The 24,261-nt window shown below is 41.3% G+C and overlaps 1 protein-coding gene and 2 long non-coding RNA genes across 3 annotated transcripts in view; 2 read left to right on the plus strand and 1 right to left on the minus strand.

Annotated features, from left to right (window-relative positions):
• LOC148319119 (uncharacterized) overlaps positions 1-12,722 on the minus strand; it is a 27,283-nt gene extending 14,561 nt beyond the window's left edge. The window contains exons 1-2 of the long non-coding RNA XR_015839790.1: positions 12,551-12,722; positions 11,464-11,534 (exon numbers count right to left, since the gene is read on the minus strand). This is a non-coding gene — a long non-coding RNA (uncharacterized LOC148319119). The remainder of the gene's footprint in view (positions 1-11,463; positions 11,535-12,550) is intronic.
• LOC148319121 (uncharacterized) lies at positions 12,627-20,010 on the plus strand. Its single transcript, XR_015839791.1, has 3 exons — positions 12,627-12,812; positions 13,846-13,943; positions 18,690-20,010. It is a non-coding gene; the product is annotated as an uncharacterized LOC148319121 (long non-coding RNA).
• Positions 20,011-21,753: 1,743 nt separating this feature from the next.
• On the plus strand, positions 21,754-23,597 carry tmem250 (transmembrane protein 250). The gene is made up of 2 exons (XM_088281632.1): positions 21,754-21,934; positions 22,706-23,597. Exon 2 carries the CDS (start codon positions 22,815-22,817, stop codon positions 23,232-23,234), a length of 420 nt encoding a protein of 139 aa, XP_088137758.1. The 5' UTR covers positions 21,754-21,934; positions 22,706-22,814; the 3' UTR covers positions 23,235-23,597.
• The last annotated feature ends 664 nt before the right edge of the window (positions 23,598-24,261 follow it).

Genomic DNA, 24,261 nt, shown 5'->3' on the forward strand with positions numbered 1-24,261 from the left:
TTTTTTTTTTTCCCACCAACTTGAACATCTCAGCAGGTGTGAGATTTCGGTAGCCAAGAGTTGAACCCTCGCTCACATAATGGGGGATTATCTCAATCCACTCTTTTAGATTGAGCTGCAAATCCCAACACTTTCACCCCTCCCGAGTAAAGAATTAGATTAAGTCGGGTATGCAATTTGTCGGATGACTTGCGACATAATGGCAGGAAGTCGCAACAGGTGTTGCGCAGGTACGTTTACAACTCGTGGGAAGTTGGAAATTGAAGAGAGAGGTTGTCAAAGTATTAACATGAACAATATTTCCATGGGATTGCCAGGGTCGGACACAATTTATCATTTCGTTCCAGGAAGGGAACGATCAATCTGTCCGGGCCCATTCTGGCTATATTCTTGTAAAATATTGATTTTTTTTTTCGCTTTGTTATTTTAATTCTTTGGCTTGTCTTGAGAATTTTTGTTTTTATTTTCTTCTCTATTTCATCGACGATCTTGCTTTTTATTTCTAGATTTTCACATGTGGTAGTGGTTGCCTCAAAATCTCATTGTGTGGCGTTATCCTAGAAGTGGGCAACTCTGGTCCTCGAGGGCCGGTTTCCAGAATATTTTAGATGTCTCCCTTGTCTCTCCTCTAACACACCTGATTCAAGTGATCAGCCCAATAACAATCTTGATCTTTTGAATCAGTCGTGTTGGAGGCGGCAGACGTGTAAAACATGCAAGAAAGTGGCCCTCGGGGACGGTAGTCACCCACTCCAAAGTTCATTTTAGAGCATATCTCAATATGAAAGAATTCAGAAAGTGCATTCTTGCGGTATAAATAAGAATCGCGCGACTATAAATTGAATGATTATGAAGCACAAATTCATTTTCTCCCGGCGACCAATCCTCTTTATATGAGGCTGCAGTTAAGCGTTTAACGACCTTTAATGGTGCTTTCTGTGAAGGACTCTAAGCCCGTTGTCTCTCTCTCTCTCTCTTTCACACACACACACCCACCAACACACCCCCACGCGTGTACACACACATCATACCCAAGGCCCCACGACCCGTGTCAGATGGTGGCGAGTAAATCAGTTGTGACAATAACACCTCCCTCGGGTCCAACACATCACGACTACAATTCAGACCTAATGGAGCAGTGGACGGAGAGGATGCGCGCGTGTGTAAATGTGTGTGTGTGTGTTAAATACCCTTTTTCATTTTGGGCTCTGCTATCTGATCAATGTGTAGATATTAAAGTCAGTCATTGTTTTTGTTGAACTGCGCGCTAAGCTGCGTGCAACTCCAGCAACAAGGGCCACCACTATGCTCTGGCCACAGTCAAGGGCTGAGGCTGACTTGCTGAACAAATGTCACCACAGGTGAATAAATTTGCATGCAAGGTCGAGGTCAACGTTTTTTGATGAAACCGGGAAAAAGCAGCATGCAAGGTTTCAAACGCAAAGCTAAGAGACACAACATCTATCTCAACGCAGGTAAGCTAGCTGTGTGAACTGGAACTGAACCACCTATGCTACTCTTACACGAGGAGTCAAGGGTCACCCTAACACGGCTCGGAGCTCAGTGGGAGAAATAAGCGTACTGACCGACTGTACTCCAAGGGAGAAGGAGCATATGTGGAGCTATATTAGGGCTGGGCGATATGGCTGAAAACTATATCGTGATGCAAGTATGTCATATCAATCGATATCGATATATATCGATTTTTTTTTTTTTTTACTATTGAAATAAAAAAGGGAAAATGGCTCAATTCTGATTATTTTTATTTTAAAATGTAACATTTAATCTTCAAAATGAACTAGAAGAAAAGTCTAACTCTTTCTATTGATATCGATCACATAACTATCGCGATACATATCGATATCTAATTCTTGGCACAACCCTCAGCTATATGTCCTAGTAAAGAAGGTATTATTTCAAAGGCAGACCTAATTTGATGAAGAATGTCATCCAGTGCCGGAAGGGACGACGGAAATTCTCTTACTTGCGGAGAAGGTGCCGTGCAGAAACAAGTTTCAGCATCCACACAAGCTGCCAACACAACACCGGACAACAAGCCTTCAGTTTATTGTTTATGCCCGAGATTAATGTGGGCGCCATTCACGCCGTCCAACTAATCAACACGGTCATTAGCGCGCGTTGTCGCTGACAACCGTAATCAAATCCATCAAGGCCTCGGCATTACACCTCCGTCGGCATAATTATCTCTTCATTCCGCCCCCGAGACGGGAATCCAATATGCGGTAATGTGTCGGCAGCGCCTGATTGAAATGCATTCTGGGACATTCATATTAGAAACAGATCAGCCATGTATCACTCGCGTGGTCCTCGCAAGACGACGCGGTCGTGGCTGTTAAGTCATTTTTTACAGCACTTCATATGCATGTCGGGAGTGTGTTTACGTGTGAGCTCCAGACTGATTTGCAAATGGTCTCCACGACTTTACGATAAATAAGATGCTTTATATTTGTCAAAAGTAGTCGACCGCATTCTGACACTTTAAAAAAATCACTTTTTAGTGACACAGTGCATTGTGTGGTTATTCAACTAATATACATTTTTGTTTCAATATTCCAACTTTGATCTTACAATTTTTTTTTAAGGGCAAAATATAATTTTGGTCTTAATTAAAAAATGTTGACAATTAATTTTTAGTCATGATATTACAACTTCATGCTCATGTAAAATAACATTTTCATCCTATCAAGACTGCAATTGTGCTTTTGATCTTTTTCAAATGTCAACAGTTTTAGTTATAATATTACAACTACATTCTTATGAAAGCATAAATTATGTTACATTACAACAATTTCAATAAAATAACGCATTATCATCGATTCTTGGCAATAGCAACTGGTCACTTCGCTATGCTACTGTTGCTTTATGTCATCTTGGGATTAAGAAATGTTGCCACGACAAATTAAAAAAAAAAAAAAAAAAAAGATTTCAGTGATAATGATGAAAATTTTAAGATACCAAATTGCTCATTTCAGCACACGCAAGTCTTTGATGAATGACCACAACAAATAATTAGTGAATCAGGTTTCAATTAATCCTCTGTGAATAAATTAGTAGTTTTAATGGGTCATAAATCTTCCTTCCACTATTCCGCACTCTTGGAATGTTTAACTCTGCGTCCTTGTTACTGTTGTCAGGATTACACACGCTTAAACTCACGGCGTGATAATCACCCGTTTTCTCATTAGGGCTCTTGGACGTGCAAAGGGCCATCTCGTGGAGGGGGGGGGGCTCTGTGGCTATGAGGTGTTAACTGCTCCCCACGGGAGGTTGTCTGGCTCTTGCATCACCCGCCGAACCCCCCCCCCCCATCACCACCACCACCACCCTCGCCCACGGGGAGCGACACTCAGCAGAGCACTCAGACTCACAGATGGTTGCAACACAAGCAGCCGGCCTGTCGAGCTTTTCAATTACCAGCGCGAGCCAGAGGGAAGGTCATCGCTCAGCTGTCACTGGGATGGATGGTGGACGCTGAATTCCTGCATGCACAACCAATGCTGGAGGAACGGCAGCAATCAGGCCCGGGTGTGACGTGCCTTGTTACGACCATCCGGGAACATCTTCATTGTGGCCACATTGTTTTGTTTTTTTGCTGGCTTCAGGAGGCCATCTTTCAATTTGTGGAAAATTTTCGCTGTTGGCATTTCGCAATTAGGTATGAAGATACATTTTAGATCATGCTTACAAAACATCCGAAAAATGAAATGAATTCAAATTCAATATGTACACATATAGATAGAGGGAGGGGGAGAGAGAGAGGGAGAGAGAGAGAGAGAGAGAGAGACAGAGAGGAAAAACACTCAAGCGATAGGCACGACTATGTGAAGAAGCAACTGAGAGCCAAAATAAGCATCTTAAGTTGCGTTTAATGTGAGCGAAGGGAAGAAGTGCAATTAATACAACGATCTCTAAAGTGCGACGCTGGTCCGAGCTCATCTGTGAATTTGCCTCGGCTGACAAAAAAAATGTCTTCCATCAGCTGCGTTCCCTCCCACAATGGCGCGCAACAACACAAACATTGACAAAAATACAGAAAGACAGAAAATTCCACCCATGTATATTGTTAAACTACACTTTGAGCAAGACTTAACGCTAGGCATGAAAATAAGGCTGAGGTTGTTTATTAAGTTAACAATTCTAAAGTAAATAAATAAACTGTCTGCTGTGTAGTTTCCAGAAACTTTAGGGGGGGGGGGGTATTGCCTGGGGGATGTGGTAACAGGTAATTGATTAGAGCACAAGCCCATCCTTCTTGGGGCCTGACAAACCAGGAAGTGATCAATCACACGGGTCACTGGTGATGTTACAAAGTTCAAGGATTGTGCATTGACTTGGGGAAACGGGACAGGCAGAAGAAAACCAATTATTATTATTATTATTATTATTATTATAAAATACAATCTCTCTTGTGTTACGTTAAGTTATTTTTGCAAAATTTCCATTTTTGCCAGGGTTTTACAATTGTCAGAATTATATTTTTTTATTTTACACTACAACACTCTAATTTTTTTTTTTATGAGAGCAATTTTTTTTTTAATTCTTATTGACAAAGACTAAAATGTAGTCTATTTTTGCTATCATCATAATTAGTTTGTTTCATAAAGATCAAACATGGTTTTAGTAAGCTATTCTTTTTTACTAAGTACAATTGTTTTCATTTTATTTTGTTAACCCGCTTTAACTATAATAACCGTAGTTCATCGGCGGTCTTGGACCTGTAAACTTCTGTTCCCAGAGACAAGTTTTTGCAGAATCAGCCACTACTAACCTGGACATCGCATGGAACATTCTAACAACCTCCCTGAGTTATAAGTTGACCATGTTCCCCAGCCTTGCTATTTTTCTTCAGCCTCGACAAGAAGAAGCAATCCAGCCTCAAGCTGGAGAGCAATCCCCACCGCACGAGCCCTCCTTCACAAGGTCATTGCCATCAGTCGCCAAGGCCCAATTGCCTTTGGAACATTTGTTCCAGCCTCTCTTTCTCTCCCCTCAACCCACAGATTGTTGTTTTCTTTCCCAATTTTTTGTCATAATTCATGTCAAAGCATCTCTGGAGAGATGAGTGTGTATAGTGTGTGTGTGGTTGGTTTGGAAGGGGGGGGGGGGGGCGGTGTACAAGGGGCGGCAAGGGCACACACTTAATCCCTGGGTCAAGATGTATTTATTGAAGATTAATAACCCGAGCAGCAATCTCATCATGCTCTCGATGATTTTATAATTTGGTTTCTGGGGAGTGGGGAGAGGAGGGGATGGTGGGCTTGGCGGGGAGATTCAGGGACAAAAGACACAAGGCAGAACTATTGTTTACAGCGTTAAGAGTCACAGTCCAGTGAGTTTGCACACAGGAAGCAGCATGAGCCGGTGGGATTCTCTTTTGAGCATTTTTTAAACTGACCGCGATAGGTTTTTCAACATCGCAGATTTTTCTGTTTCTGTACAAGATTCTGGGCAAACATTTCATTACGGTTTTGTGTGTTCATTCTCAACACTTTTCTCAACCCGCAGTCTTCAAATCATAATGATTTGTATTGTGCTGTTATTTAACCGGCACTGATTGGAATTTTTTAATTAAAAAATAAAAACTTACCATCTTTGATATGTGTGGTCTGTTTCTATTTTTAGCAAGCGTTTAACGTTAAGATGTACAAAAATGGTCACAAATAAATCTCGGACCCACTTGAGTGTGCATTAAGATGTTGACCAGAATTTGATGAATTTTCCCTGATTTTAAACTCTAAGAATGCTGGTTTCAAATAAATTGATCTTTGAAATGTTATCCGATAGCTGTAAAAAAGGACAATACATTAAAATAAATAAATAAACGTATAACCTCTCAAATTTTAGGGGTGCTGGGAATAAATTTGGGGATCCTTGAGTACCCCCCAAGATGGGCTAGAAGTGCATCTATTGACAATCAAGATAATTTGGATAAATGACAACATCTCGTTAGTATTCTTTGAAAGCTCTTTGTTTTTGAAAAAGCATTTCTTTGGAACACCGGCTCACAACGCACGGTGCGAACGTTTGTGATTTATGTGATCCGAATCAATATTAGTGCACACATACATCAGTATAATTTCACTTATTTTGACCGCGTTTCAGAATATTGCATATGTAGAGCGGCAGGATCCATCTCATTCGTTTAATGGATGTGTTTGACGCTTGGACCCACAACAACCGGCGAGAGACACTTTTTGGCGGCTGAGGGTGTGGGGCGGGTGTCGGGGCTACAAAAGATGAATTGGCTCAACGTGTACAGGTTCACAGTTCAAGGTGCAGTCTGGCAACCAAATGTGTTTATGTCCCTAATATGAATGAGTGGATTGAATAGATTGTTCGTCCCTGACCTTGGCGATCAGGTGAACCCGGCGCCACTATATCACGGCCGAGGGGACGGGAGGATGCCGTCCGCGCCGCTGTTGACGGCTTCCACCGGTGGACCTAAGATGGAGGATGCGGGGGGGTGCAGCAGAAGTGATGGGAGGTGAAGGGGCAGCGGCGGCGTGCACGCTTTGCATCTTGTTCGGAATGAGGAGCAGGACTGGAGGGTGACTGAAGGACGTATGCAAATGAACCACGATACCATGACACTTATTTTTGCATGTGTGCATTAGTGAACGCGTGTCTTCACATACTTAAATGATCGGCATCGTATTTGCGCAGGGTTGTTTATTCACTCAATTGAAGGGGAAGGTGTAGAGGCCTTTAATTGTACGAATGCACGTCTGGAATTACTGTATTTTCGGGACGATAAGCCGTTACTTATTTCCTAGATTTTGAACCATGCGGCTAATACAGCGGTGTGGCTTTTCTGTGGAATTTTTTTTCACCACTAGGAGCGCTCTATAGTTCGGAAAATGCGCTAAATAAATTTAGATTTTTTTTCTCTCTCTCCTGGGTCTGTTCTGTTTTAATTAGCAAAGTTGAAAGTTAAAAGGCACTGTTTTAACAATCATAGAAAACTGCAGCTTATAGCCTTGTGCGGCTGGAATATCGTTCCTTTTTTTTTTTTTTTTTAAAGCGGCTGGTGTGGCTTATATGCGGGTGCGCTTTATAGTTCGGAAATTACGGTATACTTAATAATGTTCGGCGTATTTTATAAATCATGTGAGGGGGTTCCAAAATCAGGCCCGGAGTCCCTTTGTGGATCGCTGCACCTTTTTTATTGGGACGCTGCATTTTCTAATTACATCAAAAGGTTCCTAAAAACAGATGAGGCTATTTTATATTTTTAAAAACTGTTAAATTAATTAAAAAAAATAGTCCCACTTTTGTTTTATTTCAAAGTGTAATTAAACTTGAAAGTTACAAGACCCCAGCTGAGCCTGGACTAGTCGATACAGTAGACATCAGAAGAACAGCTCTCATATTGAGTCGAAAAGCGAGCGTAAAATCAGTCTCCAGTGAACGCGGGACACAATGAGTTTCGAAAGACTCCAAACTGTAAGGAATAGCCATCAAACAGCCATATTACAATCTCCTTGTCTAACATCTAACAAAGTGCTCCCCTCTTGTCTCCATCTCTTCTTTTAAATGACTCAAGAAGCAAAACAAGGACGATTAGGAGGGAGGGTGGCTGAGGTGTTGGGTGGGGATCAAGGAATTTACGGTGACAAAATACCGGGGTCAGACGGGGTGTGCGGCGGCGGTATTGATCAGCAAGGCATGCAGCTCGCGCACACCGGTCCGAACCCCTGACCCTTAAATAGCGAATGAATCTCAATCCAATAGACTGGAGTGTCTGTTACAGCGTGCGCGCAAGTGCCACACAAATATGTGCTGGGAAACACTCTCACTCACACACAGGAGAGCGCCGACCCGCGATCAATAACGGCAGTGATGATTTCCACATTATAGATTGGCAAGGCCTTAATAAAAGAAAAGGAGCACCTGCCGTGATGTAGACGATAGCGAACCTCCGCTCAGTTGTTTTTTTTTTTTCAAATGATCTATTTTCTCGGTTATCTTTTTTTCTTGTGCAGTCAGACATTGCGAAGCCTATGCAAGCAACCTCTAATTTCACTGATTGCTCAAGAATGATGGCGCTAGAAAGATGTGATAATCACTGAGGAGATTCTTTTATACAAACATTTGTGATATTTATGGGAGGGTCAGAGTTGAGGCATCGGCATGCCAGCAATTTTGTTGCGACATAAATGTTGTAGCCTTTCACTTCTTTTTAAAAGGCGCAAAAACACAGTGAATTAATTTGAATGGAAAGGGAATTGACTCATTAATTAGCAACATTTACATACTGGAGGCAACAACACAGACAATGATGCCATGTAAACGAAAATCCCAACCAAGGTCAGATGGGAATTGAGTAATAATCCCCCCAAAAAATGACTGCACGTGTCCATGAAGGAGTTTATAATGTGAAGACTTAACGTGACCTGGACCATGTTTGCTAACTAAGAAACAACGTGGCTTGAAAATTTTTACAGTTTCATTTTTATTTTAATTGTTATTTTTGAATATCTAAAAAAAATATTCCAAAGAAGACACTGCAAAAAAAACTGTTGCGTGAACTCAAAATATTAAATTGGGCAATTCAACTTAATATTTCATATTTGGCTAATGAAAATTGGCTTTCCCGCATTTTCAACCCAGAAAATAAGAGCTTACAGAACTAATTGTCCCGTTGTCCACCATCTTAAAGAGATATTTTACAAACTGCAATTTTTAGCAGTTAAAAGTAAACATCATCAAAAATTCATTTGATACCTTCTTGATTTTTCATGATTTTCTTTCGTTATTTGGTGATTATTTGTAATTTTTTTTGTATTTGTTTACATTTCAATTACAAAACGGCTCCCTATTTGCTTAAGTGTAGATTGCTATTTTTAGAATAAATATCAAACTCAATTGCTATGTTTATCATTTTTATTACGTTAAAGAACTTTAGAGTATTTTATAAAATGTTTAGTAAACATTCTGACAATTTCTATTATTTTTCAGGCTTTTATTATTTGCACACAGTACCTCATGTCAAGCAGTGCAATTCTAATCTCCACCACTGCAAACTAAAAAAAAAAACGTCAAAAGCCTATTGTTAAACCTCTGGCAGTGATAAACAGGAAGTGTCTCGAATTTAAATTTTAATTTCAATACCACTGAAAACGACAATAATAAACATACGGTTGAATTACACCTCCAACATTTTCAGTTCGAGACCACCGCAAACTCCGACACGCCCAATCGTAAGCACATTGTTAAATCAATAGAATGTGAATCAAAAAGTAGACATTATGATCAAATGAACAGACACAAACATGTTGACAGTAGTACTTTGCCGGAATAAAAGAAAAAAAAAAAAACACTTCGATCGAGCCGCTTTCTATTCTTCATTTTGGGGTTTTATCATAAGAGTTGAGATCAGACTGTGTTTTACATCACTTAGGGCTTTACTGATAATCACATCTTCTATCTTCTTAACACACACACACACACACACACACACACACACGCCTGCACACGTCGCTGCTGCTCTCCAACAAACACAAAACCCTTTTACATAATGAAATTACACAGAGTCATATGTTACATCGTCAACTTGAGTTATGGTGGGGGGGGTTACATAAAATTCACATCGGGGGTAGGATCGGGCTGGGTATGGGAGGGGGTTGAATGTGTGCATACGGATTTACATTTTATTAAAGAAATGAGCGAGGTGCGGTAAAAAAGGGTCGTGGATGAGGGGCAGAGGGGGAGAAAAAGAAGAAAAAAAAAAGCGACCCAATTTCCTGTTCTATCAGCTCAAATCCTGGCAGCCATAAATAAAACACACACATGTTTGTGGACTTACGCACGCATACACACACACACACACACACATTTGTTGGATAGGCACTTTTACTTACACACACTGCAAAAAAAATTATTTTAGTGCCACCAAAGTCAAACAGCCAAAAAAGCGTGTACATTTTTGGGGATAAAAGGCGAAACGCACTTGAACATTTCATTTAGCCAGCACAAAAGATGCGCCAGTAGTTACCATGATATTCATTTAAAAAGGACATGTTGGATTACCGTCATTTCTGGACTATAACGCGCACCTGTATATAAGCCGCAGCAGCTCTTTTAGGAAAAAAATAAAATAAAAAATATATATTAACTTGAATATCCTCCCCAACACCAACCCAACTTTCTATTGTCTTGTCCAGAGTTGCATGCAGCCTTCCTCTTAATCCAGATTCCAACTGAAAAAAAATCTCATGTATTATATGACTATATATTTTTACAACACTGGATTATGTTTTTCTTTTATTACTGGAGCTGGAGGACAGTCATGAAGAGGTTACAGGGGTGAGGCCCGAATGACAGGATTACCAGAAAAAGCCCCAGGATTTAAAAACTGAACAGAGAAATAATAATGATTTTTTTTTTTTAAATACATAATTTTCTTCATACAGATGATACCAGGACGGTGACAAACAGGTAAAACTAGGTCTGGCACAAGAGTGGTAATCCCAGGATGAGCCGGAAAGTATTTTGAAACAAGATTCACTTGATTGCACACACGATGAGCGACAATGAAATGTGCATTCTACAAAATGTGGGCCACAACATTAAGTCCACCTTTATTGTTCCACACAAGAGATTTAAAGATAACTAAAAACATATATTTAGAAATTCTTTTCTCATCACCCTCTCAGCACCCCTTTAACTGCGGGAGAGAAAAAATCCTGGAGCCGTTCCTAAACATTGATTAAAACTGCCCGAGAGGAATTAACGTATTTCCTCAAATCATGGCACACATTTCATTTACATATATCAGCATATGTATTATATTAATAAAAGAAACTATGCGCATAAATTAGGATCAATGATATTGTTGGCTAACTGCATTACGCGCAATATTGTTTTATTACGCACGAGCATTTCATGCCAACATACACCAACTTATACAGAACTGATACAATAGCATTCTTGTTTATATTACTGTATATTTGTATCATTCTTGGGCAGATGTTTGAAAATGTAAAATCTGTATTTTGGGATGGATGGATGGACGGAGGGATGGATGATGGATGAATGGATGGATGGAAGGCTCAGTGTCATAAAATGTGAGATTTTTTATAATGCATTCTTACTGATATTTTCAGGAGAATTATTTAATTAAAGGCAAAAAAACATTTGGAATTCTTTGATAAATTTGAAATATTCTTAAAATGTACAACCGCACATTGTATTGATGTGGTTCTTAATATGATTAAATCAACTTATTGCCAATGTGTATCATGTGTATAAACATTGTAATAATTACAAATGATAGATTTTTACAATTACTAATTAATTACTACATTATACTACTAAATAAAAATGTACAATGGTGGATAGTGAATTATCATACAACACGTATTAATGTGAACACAAAGTATTTCAAATGTATTATATTATTTTCAAACAAATAAAATGGCACAAAAAAAAGTCTTGCCTTACCTAGAGTCGCCTGCTACACTCTGCAGTTATGAGACTTTATGCAATATTAAACACCTCTCCAGTATGATTCCCTGAAAACGGAAATAAGCGTTGAGTTAATATCTATACAAACTAAAATGCAACACTGTGCTTTTGCTAAACGCGTGGGCAAAAAAAAAAAAAAAACAACCTCATGTGTCAGTGTGTGAGAGGCGAGCAGAAAGCAAGGGCTGCAAACGAAACGACCTTGCATGGAAATATAACAACAGCAAGCCATAATGTGTTGCATTATAAGATCTGTGATAAAACACTTTTATAGGGAAGGTTGCAAAGGCTGCAGAGTCACTACGCACACCCATGTGCCCACTCAGAGGCCCATTTTCTGGGCGTGTCCCGAATAAAAGCTCCATAGGCGGATGGGTTCAAAGGGAGGAGTGGCTGGTCTTAATTGTCTTTGTTGTCACCTTGATGCAGGTTAATAAATGTCACGCAAACACAAGTGCTATGCTGTAGGAATGACGCAATGCTCATTCCAGTGCCATATAACATGTTTATCTGATCCAAATAAGAGTCATTGTGAACGCAAGGAATTGTGCAGTATTTGCAAACGGATTTCATCCAGAGAGAAATGTTACGCTTTCAAAATAAATTTAACAATTAAATAATCAAATCTGTGTGACCAGATGGGAAGTTAAACATGATAATTAGATCCATTGTTAGATCCATTTTAATTTTAGGATTACTAGCTAAATTTAATTTTGAAAATGTGATGTGAGAAGCAAAAACAAAAACCAGAAGTGTTTTGACAGGGATTAGCGCTAACAAACGTCTGTGTGAAATACCAGAAATTCCGAGGCAAATACAAATTACAATAGTTCACTTAATACCACGCATATTAACAAACTATGTGTCACTCCAAATGGAACAAAATGTTCCTGCTCTTGCCCAGCTAAACGTATACACAGCATTTTCTAATGCAGCAAAACTAGCATTCCCATTTCAGATATTTCACATACATTTAACTCTCAAACAGTGATACATATCAAACCTGTGATTTAAAAACATTTGACACATTATTAAATCACTAATGTATTTAATCTTTACTCACCTGTTAATAAGAGAGAAAACACAGACAACTGCATGAAATCTGTTACGTCGGGCTGGTCGTCTTCTTCTCTGGTTGGTCAGCCATGTTTGCAATTGGTTGAACAGTGCGCCCTCTTTGGTGGACGGCAGAATTGACAGATCATGTCAACAAGGAGGCCCGTGTTTGATGCGTGAGGAGGCGTCTCATTTACGCAAACAAAAGCTTTCCCTACATCACTCTGAGGAGTTTACCATCCTTCTTTATCCAGCATCAACCCCAAAAGGTGCCTCGCCTCTCAAACCTCTTCTGGAATCTTCCATCGCGCTGCTGTTCTGGAACTTTGCCTGTTGCTATCGGCTAGCCGTATATCCGGCTAGCAGCTAGCTACTCCTTTACTAGCATGGCGTTTTAGAAGACACAATTAATTTTGGTGGCATCTTGTGGTGATATAGAAATTATGAATAGGCGAGTTTTTCAGCGAATAGCTTTTAGTTGGGTTTTGAAGAAAAAAAAAACATAATTTGAATTCATGAATGGTGAGCTGCGAGTAGTGGAACCAGAGTTTGTATGGAATATCGAACTAACCTGCTGCAAAGCAAAAAAAAAAAAAAACTGCAAGCAGTTGAATCAAACAGGTTGTAAAAATTAATAAATTACAATTTATGTCCCATTTAATTTCTACTGGTAAATAGAACATTATATCCCATTTTATTCATTTCGAGAACCCTCCAAAAGCTGAAAACTCTCCTTATAAATGAGCGTGTGTGCCTTTTTTTCCCTGCTGTCACTCTTTTAATACCCCCTTGTTCACCTTCCGCCTTGTTTGTGCACCCCGACAGCAGTCCCTGCCCTGACATCCGAGCAGTGTGCATGTTAGGCCAGGACTTATTGATCAGCCCATAAATTACCAATGCATCACCCCTCCTCGCCTTCGGGGACCATATAGAGACGAAAAGGGGTAGTTGAGAAGGAGCCAGAGAAGGAGAGAGCAAGAGTCTGCGGCAAATTGTTAATTAAATACGAATCAATCGGCCGCCATTTATCAGGCCGGGCGTCAAGCTCACCTTTGAGGAAAGGAGGAAGGAGGAGGGGACAGGGGGAAGATGGAGAAATCGATAAAGTAGACTAAGGGGAGGGATAAGTGTTTAATCCACCAATCAAACTACATCACCGCCATTATGGACAGACAACTGGATATTACGGGGTAATCAGTGTGATGTTACATAGGATTGTATAATCAGGGGTGCACGTATGCGGTGTGCCATTGTGCATGAGGACTTGCACTCCAGTTCAAGTGTGTCACTGCTCTTTTGCAGACAAAGAATACATCAGACCAGCTTCAATTCAAAGTCCAGCCAGCCGCCGCAACGATTGCCTTCAAGGACTAACTTCAAAATAAAAGCTAAGTATGGCAGTAAGTATGACATGTTGCGCTTTTATTTTGAAATTGACCCTCACACCACATTGACGGCCCACCACTCCACAAATGCAATATTAATCAGAACGCCGTGTTTCGACTAGTCGGGGCGCCTAGGACTTTTTAGAATTGACTTCAATTTGAACACTTTTGTTCTTTTCCTCTCGAAACGCCTTTGACGCGCCTTGTTTGCCCAAGTGACACACACTGTTGTCTTCTTATGCTTAGAGCCCTGGCGGCTTAACCCCCAGCCAGCATCTGTCTGCAGCCCTGGAGAAAGGCAAAGGCGCAGATGTCAGGGAGATTGGTCTTATGGGTAGTCAGCTTCTTGGCCCCTTCACCGGTCCAGTTAGCGGATTAAGAGTTACGACATATCCAGGAGCCAAACACAGTAACCCCCCCCCCCCAACCCCGCTGCCACCGTTCAGAACTATCTTTGCTATAAAAAGCTATCGACGAGTGCTTAAATCCTACGAGTGGCCGTGATGACGGATCGCGGTGGTGTCGCGGACATAAAAGACAAATTAACAAGGTGTCCCAGGTAGAGAAACGTCAGGCGGGGGTATAATGAGGCTGATTTACAAAGTGCGCGCGGAAAAATATTTATCGCTTCTATTTATCGTCATCCAAATATTGCTTTTGGCGCATGGCCTTGTCGCAGCGTTTTTATATCCGCACTGTGTAACAACACGTCAGCTGGATTGTCCTCTATCAGTGTTTGCTTCTGTTTCGCCCGCCTTAATCCCCTTCAAATGGAGCTTTCCTTTTGCCTCCTAATCGCAGGCACAATCCCTGTTGCAGCTGGCTCGACTCCTTTAAACACCGCCAAAGAAGTGAGCTCATCCGCATCTCATCCCTTTCCCGTTATCCCAACGTTATCCGTCAAGTCCCCCGCATCCCTTTCTCCCAACATTACTCCCTCATTTCTCATCCGGAAGATTCTGGGATCCCCCCACCCCCTCCCTCATCCCCCATTTCCCAGAAAGACAACTATTTTACCTTGTCAGACTCACACGATTGCATTTCTGTTAATTAAAAGCATCAATTCAAATGGAGCTCGACTGAAATGCTCTTTTATTCTGCAAGAAGAGGCAGAGAAGGTCCCCAACTAAAATTTAGTTGCTCTGAAAAAAAATGGCGCGATCGCTGCAAAATGATCAATTTCTCTAATTATGCTATTTATAGTTTGTTTATCTAAAAGAACATTTTTGTTTTATTAAACTAACCTTTAAATAATTGTGTCCATTACGGGAACCAAATATTACTCTGCAGGGATTATTGACGAGTATCACAGCAAAAACCATTTCCCAATCGATTTTGATATTTCTTATCAAAAAGAAGAGGAGAGGACCAAACTTAGGCTTTCTCTCACTCAATCAAAAGAAAAATCTTTCCAAGTGGGACTTTTCCTCATCCAACCACTCGCTACTTGCGTTAGTCAACAATCAATACTCCAGTGTGATCGGTAGTTTTCGCAAGGCAAACACTTAAAAATAAAGAACGAGGAGAGGAGGGGCTTCTGACAACGGGCATGGCGCGTTTCTACGACAACAAGGGGCACGGGAGGTGGATTTGCGACGCGAGGCCAGGAAGTGATGGTGGGAGGGAGAAAGCCAGAAGAGAGAAGATGAGGGGAGGTGGGGCGAGGAGATGAGAGTTGCGGCACCATTTTTCACAGCAGACAAAAACATTTGCTGGGATATCAATTTGGAACTGCGGCGGCAGTCTCCCCCTCCTGGCCCACCATCCATCATCTTTTCGGGCACCCAGATGAGCGGGTGACCCATAGGTACCGTGCGTGGGAGGGAAACACCGTCGCGCTACGGCTTGGCGTGGGTTGCCAGGGAGGCCGCCCACCTCCCGTCAAACGCCCCTAACCACCCGCTCGCCCTCCACCCCCAAGTCTTCTCCCATTAGCGCCAGCGGCGGAGACCCCGCCCTCCGCCTGCCCTCTTATTGGCACCTTTGCCTGCACCCCATCACTCATCTCCTGGCCATCATCCATCACCCATCGCGATCAATAGGAGGCCATGCATTCATCAAGCAGGGGAGGAGGAGGAGGAGGGATTGCGTGGAGGCCGAAAAAAACAAGGAAAAGCCAGAGAAAAAGAGAGGACGCCAAACGGGCAGCCATGTTTAGGCAGGGAGGGTGAAATCGTATGCAGTGAACCTTTGCTATTTGCGGAGTTTAGGAACCACGCCCAAGATAAAATTGTTGAATGCGATTACATTGCGATTGGTGATTTTTAAGCGATTCTTTTCATGGGCTTTTGAAGTCTGAATTTAGAGTTTAACACTTTCAGCGTTGCGCCATAATAATGTCATGCAGAACTGACGTCTACTCTAAGAGACGCTGCCGTTCCTGTGTGGAGTTTTCATGTTCTCCCCGTGCCTGCGTGGGTTTCCTGCGGGTACTCGGGTTTCCTCCCACATTCCAAAAACATGATTGGACACTCTAAATTGTCCCTTGGTATGAGTGTGAGCGCAGATGGTTGTTTGTCTTTGTGTGCCCTGCGATTGGCTGGCAACCAGTTCAGGGTGTCCCCCGCCGACTGATGTCCAACAATATCAAAATAAATCCATCGAAAACTCTGAAAATGTCTGAAATTAATTGACAAAGACAAAAACAAAGGACATTCTCACAATTTGATAAACATAAGATGTAGTTTCAGCTACCTGTCGTTTGTTTTGTTTTTAAACCATGTTTATTTAGATGACGTTCACGATAATTGTTTTTTCCCCCCATTTGACTTTTTTCATTAGTTTTCGTGAACTTTAATAACCTTGCTCCTAGATGACTAATACAATACGCAGTACAGATTTTTCTCCCTTGTAAACTCGGGTTTTTAAGCAAAAAGTTGGAAAGGTCATCAGAAAAATTTGGCAATGGTGAACTGATGGTGGTTCGCTTCACATTAACACGTAAAAAGAAGAAGGGATGAGGCACATTAGGTTGTAATTCGGAGCAGTCGCATTTGGCGTTGACAGCGATGGCGCCATCACGCTGACAAGTGGCTGTGCCATGCGCATCCTTTGAGGGCGAGGGAGAAATATTACTGAGTGCAGCTTTAATCAGACACAAACACACACACACACAAGTAGAGCGCGTAATGGCGCAATGTCACTGTCACTCATTCTGTGCTTGTCAGTTTCCGGCAAGGCTTTGCACTTTGTGTTGACAGCTCATAAGTTGTGTTTTGACGCACACACACACACACACACACACACAAGGGGGTTCGCCATACACACTCCTCAAAGTGGTGCCAGAGCGGAATAGATGGTCTTTTAACATGATGGATGCCTTCTCTGCCCAGAAAGATTAAGCCCGACCGCGAGCGATAAGTTAGCTGGCGATGCGTTCAGGGTACACGGTAATTGTGATTGCTCGACAGGCAAGTGTGCAGTAGTGCGGTGTGGTTTGGGTGGCACATGTGCAGAAAATAAATACATAAAAAGTGCAAGATTGCATGTGTGTGAGATCATTTATCACACAGGAATTCTGCAAATGCGCTCAAACATCACAGCGGAAGATGAAATTGCATGTTATGCTTATTCTGTCCCCTTGTTACGTGCATTCTATTAAAAAAAAGTTGGGGAAGTTGCAAAAAATAATAATAATTGTGAGACTATCGGCCAACCACAAGACACATTTTGACCAACAACCATTCTCACTCACAATCCCACCTAAGATCAAGAACAACAACTTTTCAAGAAGAGCAAATTTTAATTTTCAGTTTTGCTTTTTCTTGAGCTTTTTGCAATGGACGTGTTCTCCCTGCATTCGCAGGAGATAGGGACCAAGCTTTGCCGCGAACAACGACAACCTGTGAGTCCTCCAAAAAAGGTTTACAAACTGCCATTAGATGCCGCAAGATGGTATCAAAGCACTACTTTTATATTCGACAGCCCTGTGGTTTGTTTAAATTCATTTAAAATTAGATCGGCAAATCACTGCTGTTTTTCAATCCAGCTTCTTTCGTCGTGGGCAGCTGGCTACAGTGAAGCCATTTCTTTCATTCAGCAGCATTTAGAAACAGACCAAATGCTGCCGGAGGTAACCTGGACTATACGCAGCCTCTTTCTACGCAGTGCACCGATCCATCCACTCATCCACAGTACGTCCTCGCGACCTCAGCAAAAACTGAAATGCTTTCTTGATGCGGAAACAAAGAAAAATACCAGCACGCTCCCTCGTTGCAGTGGGGTATGATGTCAGGGGTGACGGGGCTAATGAGGGGTCGTGGAGACAAGTTAACCCCATGACATCATCGCTAAGAACAAGGTAATGAAAGGATTAAAGGCGTTTCTGTGTGACAGAAGCCACAACTCCACGTTCAAGGGCCTGATGTGTGTTATATCGGCTCGTTTATAGGATACAGCCAATCACGGTGCGCACGTAGCCAAAACCATTCACACTCACGTGCAACAAAGAACAGCAGAACAGTCTCCTGTCGAGTCGAAAGAATAGCGAGAGGGACCGGCAACATGATGTGATCCATCTTCCAAAAGACGAGCAGCAGCATTTTGAACCGATTGGAGGCACGTGAGAGAGGACTGGCTGACTCCAAAATGAAGTGGATGACAGTAATCAAGCAGAGATGTAACAAAGGGATGCATTATTGCTTCTGAATGCTGCTGAGGAAGAAAGAGCTTCACTTTAGCCAGCTGCCTAAAACGAGACCCGTTTTGGTATCAACAAGCCCTTGTTTTGAAGCATGTAAACATTTCTCTCAAACCATTTAGCTCTTCATGAATAATCCAATGAGCGTGTGGAGCAGATGGAGCACCTGTGGGGGTCCGAAACCCGAGAGCGACACCTGACACGTTGGCCGCAGAGAGGACCCGGGTGACTTTTAGCTGGGATCCGTTCTTTCTATCTCCTTGACTGGGCCTCGTCACAATTTCGAAGGTGGAATGTTTTAAGTAAGATCTCAACGATTTGAAGTGTAACAATGAGTTAATGCCATTTTGTTTCTGCCTTTTTCTTTTGAACGGTTGTAATGGTTAATGGCGAGTAAGTCAGCTTTACAGCAACAACGTCACTCCTTAATGTTCTTGTTTTATTTATTATTAATGGACACGAGAGGCGAGCGACACGTAAGGATTTAAAAAGCCATGCGACACAAACATCTCGTGGGCTCTTATTTTTTTTACTACTGTGAGGTAATTTGCTGAGTAAATCACGCCATGTTGAAAACATTCGGTCGGGAGGGTCGCAGCGTAAATCAGCATAAGTGATCGGATAGATTTTTTTTTTTACCTTCTCTCTGTTAATGTACGCTAGCGTCGGAACACATGCAATAACTCAGGTGCGCGGGAAGCGAAGGCGAGCGGTCCGGGCGTCCGGTCCGACCGGCGGGTCAAGCGATCAACAAGGCGAGTGACCCTTCAATTGAGCGCCGCTGACTGCTGAAGCCAATCTGGCTAATGGCGGCTAGCCGTGCGAGCGGGCGTACGCGACATGCAGACTTTTCCATGGCAAGGTTTCTAACCTCAGTTTTAACGGCTTGTATTGGCACGTTCCTTCGCGGGGGAACTCTCATTAGTGTTGACCTCACACGCGTCATGCTCTTGCGAGCTCCCATTGTGCACCACACGCTTGCGACAATAAACACAAAATCGCATTCAGAGAATTTTTGGGCCTGTAGTTTGACAAACTCCTTCTCGGCAATTCATCCAATTATCCCCAATCGGAATCAGGCATCATAGACAGAAGGTACGAGCCTGTTGCTCAAATTTATATTGCATGTATTTCGTGTTTCCAAACAGAGCATCTGTTGGCTGATGTAAATCAATTTGTTGATGTAAACTCACACCCCCATACCCAGCCGGCTCTAATCCCCTCACCCCACACACCCGACTAATTCTTGCCACTACATCAAAGCATCGACGCATCGTGACCTTATTTCACGGCCATGCAAAGGAGGCAAACTCCTTCTATTCCGCCACACAAGATCCACAAGCATCCCATGCAGATGTTTGCATTTAATCCAGCCTCGCCCCCTCATGCAAGGGATTAACATGCGCCAGGCCCAATCCCAACTCATGAAATGGATGAAGGGGGACCCCCTTTGGCTCGTTTTACTTCATTTATATGAAGTAAGGTATTTTGCCCATATGCATGTATTTTGTCAACATAAAAAAAAAAAGATTTGGGAAATCAATTGTCTGCCAAAGTGTGGTACGCGGCCCCTCTAGTGGTACACCGAATAATCACGGCCCAAATTCAGTTTAGTTGTATTTTCAAAACATTCAATGTTTAAGAATTGTTTCTAAACATTTATTTCACGACAACTGAATAATGTGCATAATATTAAATGTACCCTTTTGGAATAAAACCTCTGGTCTGGTTTTTTTTTTATGAACACTCAGGCCGACTTTGCTACTGTATTGCAATGTTGTTGATACTTTTTTTAGGTAGAAGTCTGAGAATCTAATGTTTTTGCGAACTTTCGTGGGCTAGTTAATATTTATTAAATAATATTGGTTTAAGTTTATCCTGTTAATAATTTCAATCACTGAAGCAAAAAAAATCAAAATACTGGTTTTAAATCAATTTAATTAGCTCTAGTGTGTTATCTTCTCCATGTCAGAAATCTATATTTGTATTTATATGATAAAAATGTCATCCTCAATGACACCTGAAGGAAAACGAAATGAACTGTTAGATAAAGTGAAGTCAGATCAAGGCACACTTCTCCCTCTGCCTCAGAACGCACCAAACAAACAGACGTTTTGATTAAAACTTTCCATCATTAAAGACTCCCTCATCTTATTAGCCTGAATAATTGATTTAATTTGTCTCACCCCAACTCCCGGCTCTCACCTCCACTTAGTTAATGAATTAATTGATTGCGCGCGTGTGCGAGAGAGAGAGAGTATAATGTGAATTATATCCATTTTTTTCCACTGTGATCGCAATACTTGTTAATTTAATATGACCCTCTGACGACTTTTTATAAACTGAAAAGCCTCACGTCCCGAAACCGTTCCTCAACCAAATTGTAGTGTAAGAACGCCCTCTTTTGGATATAAATGCACACACTCCCTCCTCTCCTCTTTACGTGAAATTGGCTCCTATTCAAATTGATCGTGCAGAAAAGTCCATTACCAAATCCAATCATCATCCCGGCAAACGGCTTCATATATTTAGTCCAACCGCGACAGTTTTATGCGCGTTTGATTAAACATCACAGTAATGTTTGTTTTTCTATTTTGCACAAGCCCCTAAATCATCAACATCAAAATGATCCTCTTTTATGTTTAATAAGCGTCTTATTTATGGGAGTTATGTGCACCTGTTGCCACCTGGCTTACTGACAGATATCTGACACACACACACACACGCGTGAATCTGTTATTTCATATGGCGCTATTATTATGGTTTAACACACAAATAGAATGCCAGATGCTGATTTTGCCTGTATTGCTGTAATTCCAAAGAACGTGTCCATGCAGCAAGTGTATTTTTTTTCAAATATAATTATTTTTTTTTTATTGAATTTACAGGTATAAGTGTACCAAGCACACATCATGTCAAGTCAGGTATGTTGAAAATTAATATTTTTATGCTTTTGTTATCCAAATTAAAGTGTTTGATAATTTTATGTGAAATAAAATATAATTCATATTCACAGCTATATACACGTTTTGTGTTGAAAAGTTACGACTTTAATATTAAAATGTTTTAAAATAATGATTGAAATATTTGATGTTTTATCTCAACCACTTTCATAAAATTGTTCGCCAACTTCGTACTGGCCCTTTAAATGCGCAGTGCCGTCAACCAGTTTGTCGCTCATTTTTTGCGACATCGCGCGGTTTTCGGCAGCTTTAGCTTCATGAGCGAAAACATCAACGTCTGTCTTAAAAACAGTACAAAATGTGCGTACACATGCGAAACTACAGTTATTAAGGTGACCCAGAGTCTCTGTCTGAATGTCGCAAACATCTTTTTCAAGGTGGAAATGGGTGCCGCAGTGTCGCATGTAAGTATGCTCAATAATCGTAATGTTAGCCTGCATGTTTATATATTTGTTGTCACTTGTATAGCGCTTTTAGTGAAATGACAATAAAGTCTCCGTTTTCCATTTTGATTATGTTGCATGTGACTAATTAATCTAAGCCTTTGCTAACCAATAGTGTAATTGGCACTGGGGACGAGTCGTAATCTAACATTCGTTAAAGTAGTAATAAAGTCGTAATTACAGTTAATGAAAGGCAAACACTGCTTGACCACTAATAAGAAATAATTAACTTGCACAAAAGACTGCCTTTATTTTTTTATTTGTAGTGTATTTATGTTACTGAAGTCGCGAAAAAGTTAAAAATGTAAATAAAAAACAAGTAGTCCATTTATGGTAAGTGAAGTCCAGGAAATACTTTTTTTCCAAATAAAAGTAATTTTTACGAGTAAAAAGGTTGTCTTTATCTATTTTTAATCAAAACAAACATTCTTAAATGTCACTGTTAAAAATGCAAAACTGGGTGGAATTAAACAGGGTTATCAGGATGTAACTATTAAAGTAACTGGTAATCTAAATATATTGAAAATCAAGTAACCAGTGAAGTGACTAAGGTACTTTTTAAACCAATTTATCTGTAAAGGAACTGTTACTTTTTCAAGGCAACACTGCTCATACATATGTATAAGGATTTGACATGTTGCTAATGTGTTACAAAAACAGTCTAGAAAAATCAAAACTTTTGGTTTTCTATTCTTCATGTAAGTCAAAAACTTGCGCTTCTTATGTTTTCAGTCTGTGGATTCTTCTAACAACAAGACATTCAGCCTCCACATGACGGAAATAGCGGCAGCCGGCACGACCGACAATCCGTCGTCCGACTGGGGGCTCCTTTAGCCCACCCATGCCTCTGATCCCCATCCCTCGGCGGGTGCGCAGCTTTCATGGCCCCCACACCACCTGCATGCACTCGGCGAGCGGCGCGGCGCACGCCACCAAGCTGGTGCGCAGCAAGTACAACAACTTTGAGCTTTACGTGCGCTCGCGTTGCATCTACAGTTTCCTGCGCTTCCTCCTCTACTTCGGCTGCAGCCTTCTCACCTCCCTCTTGTGGGTGGCGCTGCTGGCGCTATTCCTTGCGCAGTACGTAGGCGTGCGTGCCCTCCTCCGCCTGCAGTACAAGTTGTCCGTCATCCTCTTCCTGCTCGGCCACCGCCGCCTGGACTTCGGCGCCATCAACGACCTGATCATCTACAGCATGCAGATCACCATGTTCATGGTGGGCGGGCTCGGATGGTGCTTCATGGTCTTTGTGGACATGTAGCCAGGATAAAGGCGACAACTTACACTTGAAATGTTCCTATCCTGTTACTTTGGGAGCGGCTGGGAATTTTCAGCATCACCAAGCTTTGTGGTTTATCATGTGTTGATTGCGTGATAAGAAGTACCAATTCTGTCACTTTATTGTATTTGTGGGTTATATATTTTGACGATTTTTATTACAGTTCTGCTGTGATATTTTTAATTGCATGGCAGCCTGTTAAAATACTCTCAAGGACTGTATGTAGCCCTAGGTTGCCCACCCATTTACGCACTAAATGTCAAGGAGAACAAAAAAAAGATTCTACGTGAATTAAGACTGATTTACTGGAATAAAAACTTGGACGTGTCTGTCTATTGTATCTTACAGTGGATGAGTATTATAATTTTTGTGGATAATACCAGAGAACAGGAAACTGAGACAAAAGGCGGGATGTCCTTGTTACAGGAAATTGAACTCGCTCATTTTTGTCTGTTTCAGAAGCTTAATACACAAATGAGTTTGACCAGGCTTCTGCGAACCGAAGTACGCTTAATAGCAGCAATACATGCAAAACGCCACTTGGTGGCAGTATAGTAGGGCGAGTAGTTTTATGACACGGCGCTTAACTCTAGTTGACACTTATGACTCTTTAAATGTGACTAAGCGTTGTGTGTAGCGCTTCAAATGGTTTCATGAAGGCGACAAAAGTAATGTTATATGAATGGATGTATAATACGTTTTGTCGTAAATCATTTACCTCCATGCATATTTATTATACAATAATGTGATGTCTACGTCATCGCAGAAGGATACTTGCTCTTATCTATCGTGTCTGTTTTCCATGCCTTATGGTGCCTCAAGTCACATGCTTTGAAAGCCGAAGGCGTTTTTTTTTTTTTTTGTGCGGACGACCGTAAAGCATGTGATTCCTGTGTCTGTCATCATGTGATGCCATGTGAGCAATTAACCCAAGGCACACAAAGCACAATGTTAAGATATATGGCTTGAAAATGTTCATATAGAGAGAGTAGAGTGCAGATTTTTTTCT

Source organism: Idiotropiscis lumnitzeri, chromosome 18 (assembly GCF_059441095.1).
Source record: "Idiotropiscis lumnitzeri isolate Australia: NSW breed Sydney's pygmy pipehorse chromosome 18, RoL_Ilum_1.0, whole genome shotgun sequence".
Lineage (NCBI taxonomy): Eukaryota > Metazoa > Chordata > Actinopteri > Syngnathiformes > Syngnathidae > Idiotropiscis > Idiotropiscis lumnitzeri.

What these genes read in the sequence shown, in the direction of transcription:
- tmem250 (XM_088281632.1), top strand. Translation starts at nt 22,815, where the DNA reads ATGCCTCTGATCCCCATCCCTCGGCGGGTGCGCAGCTTTCATGGCCCC.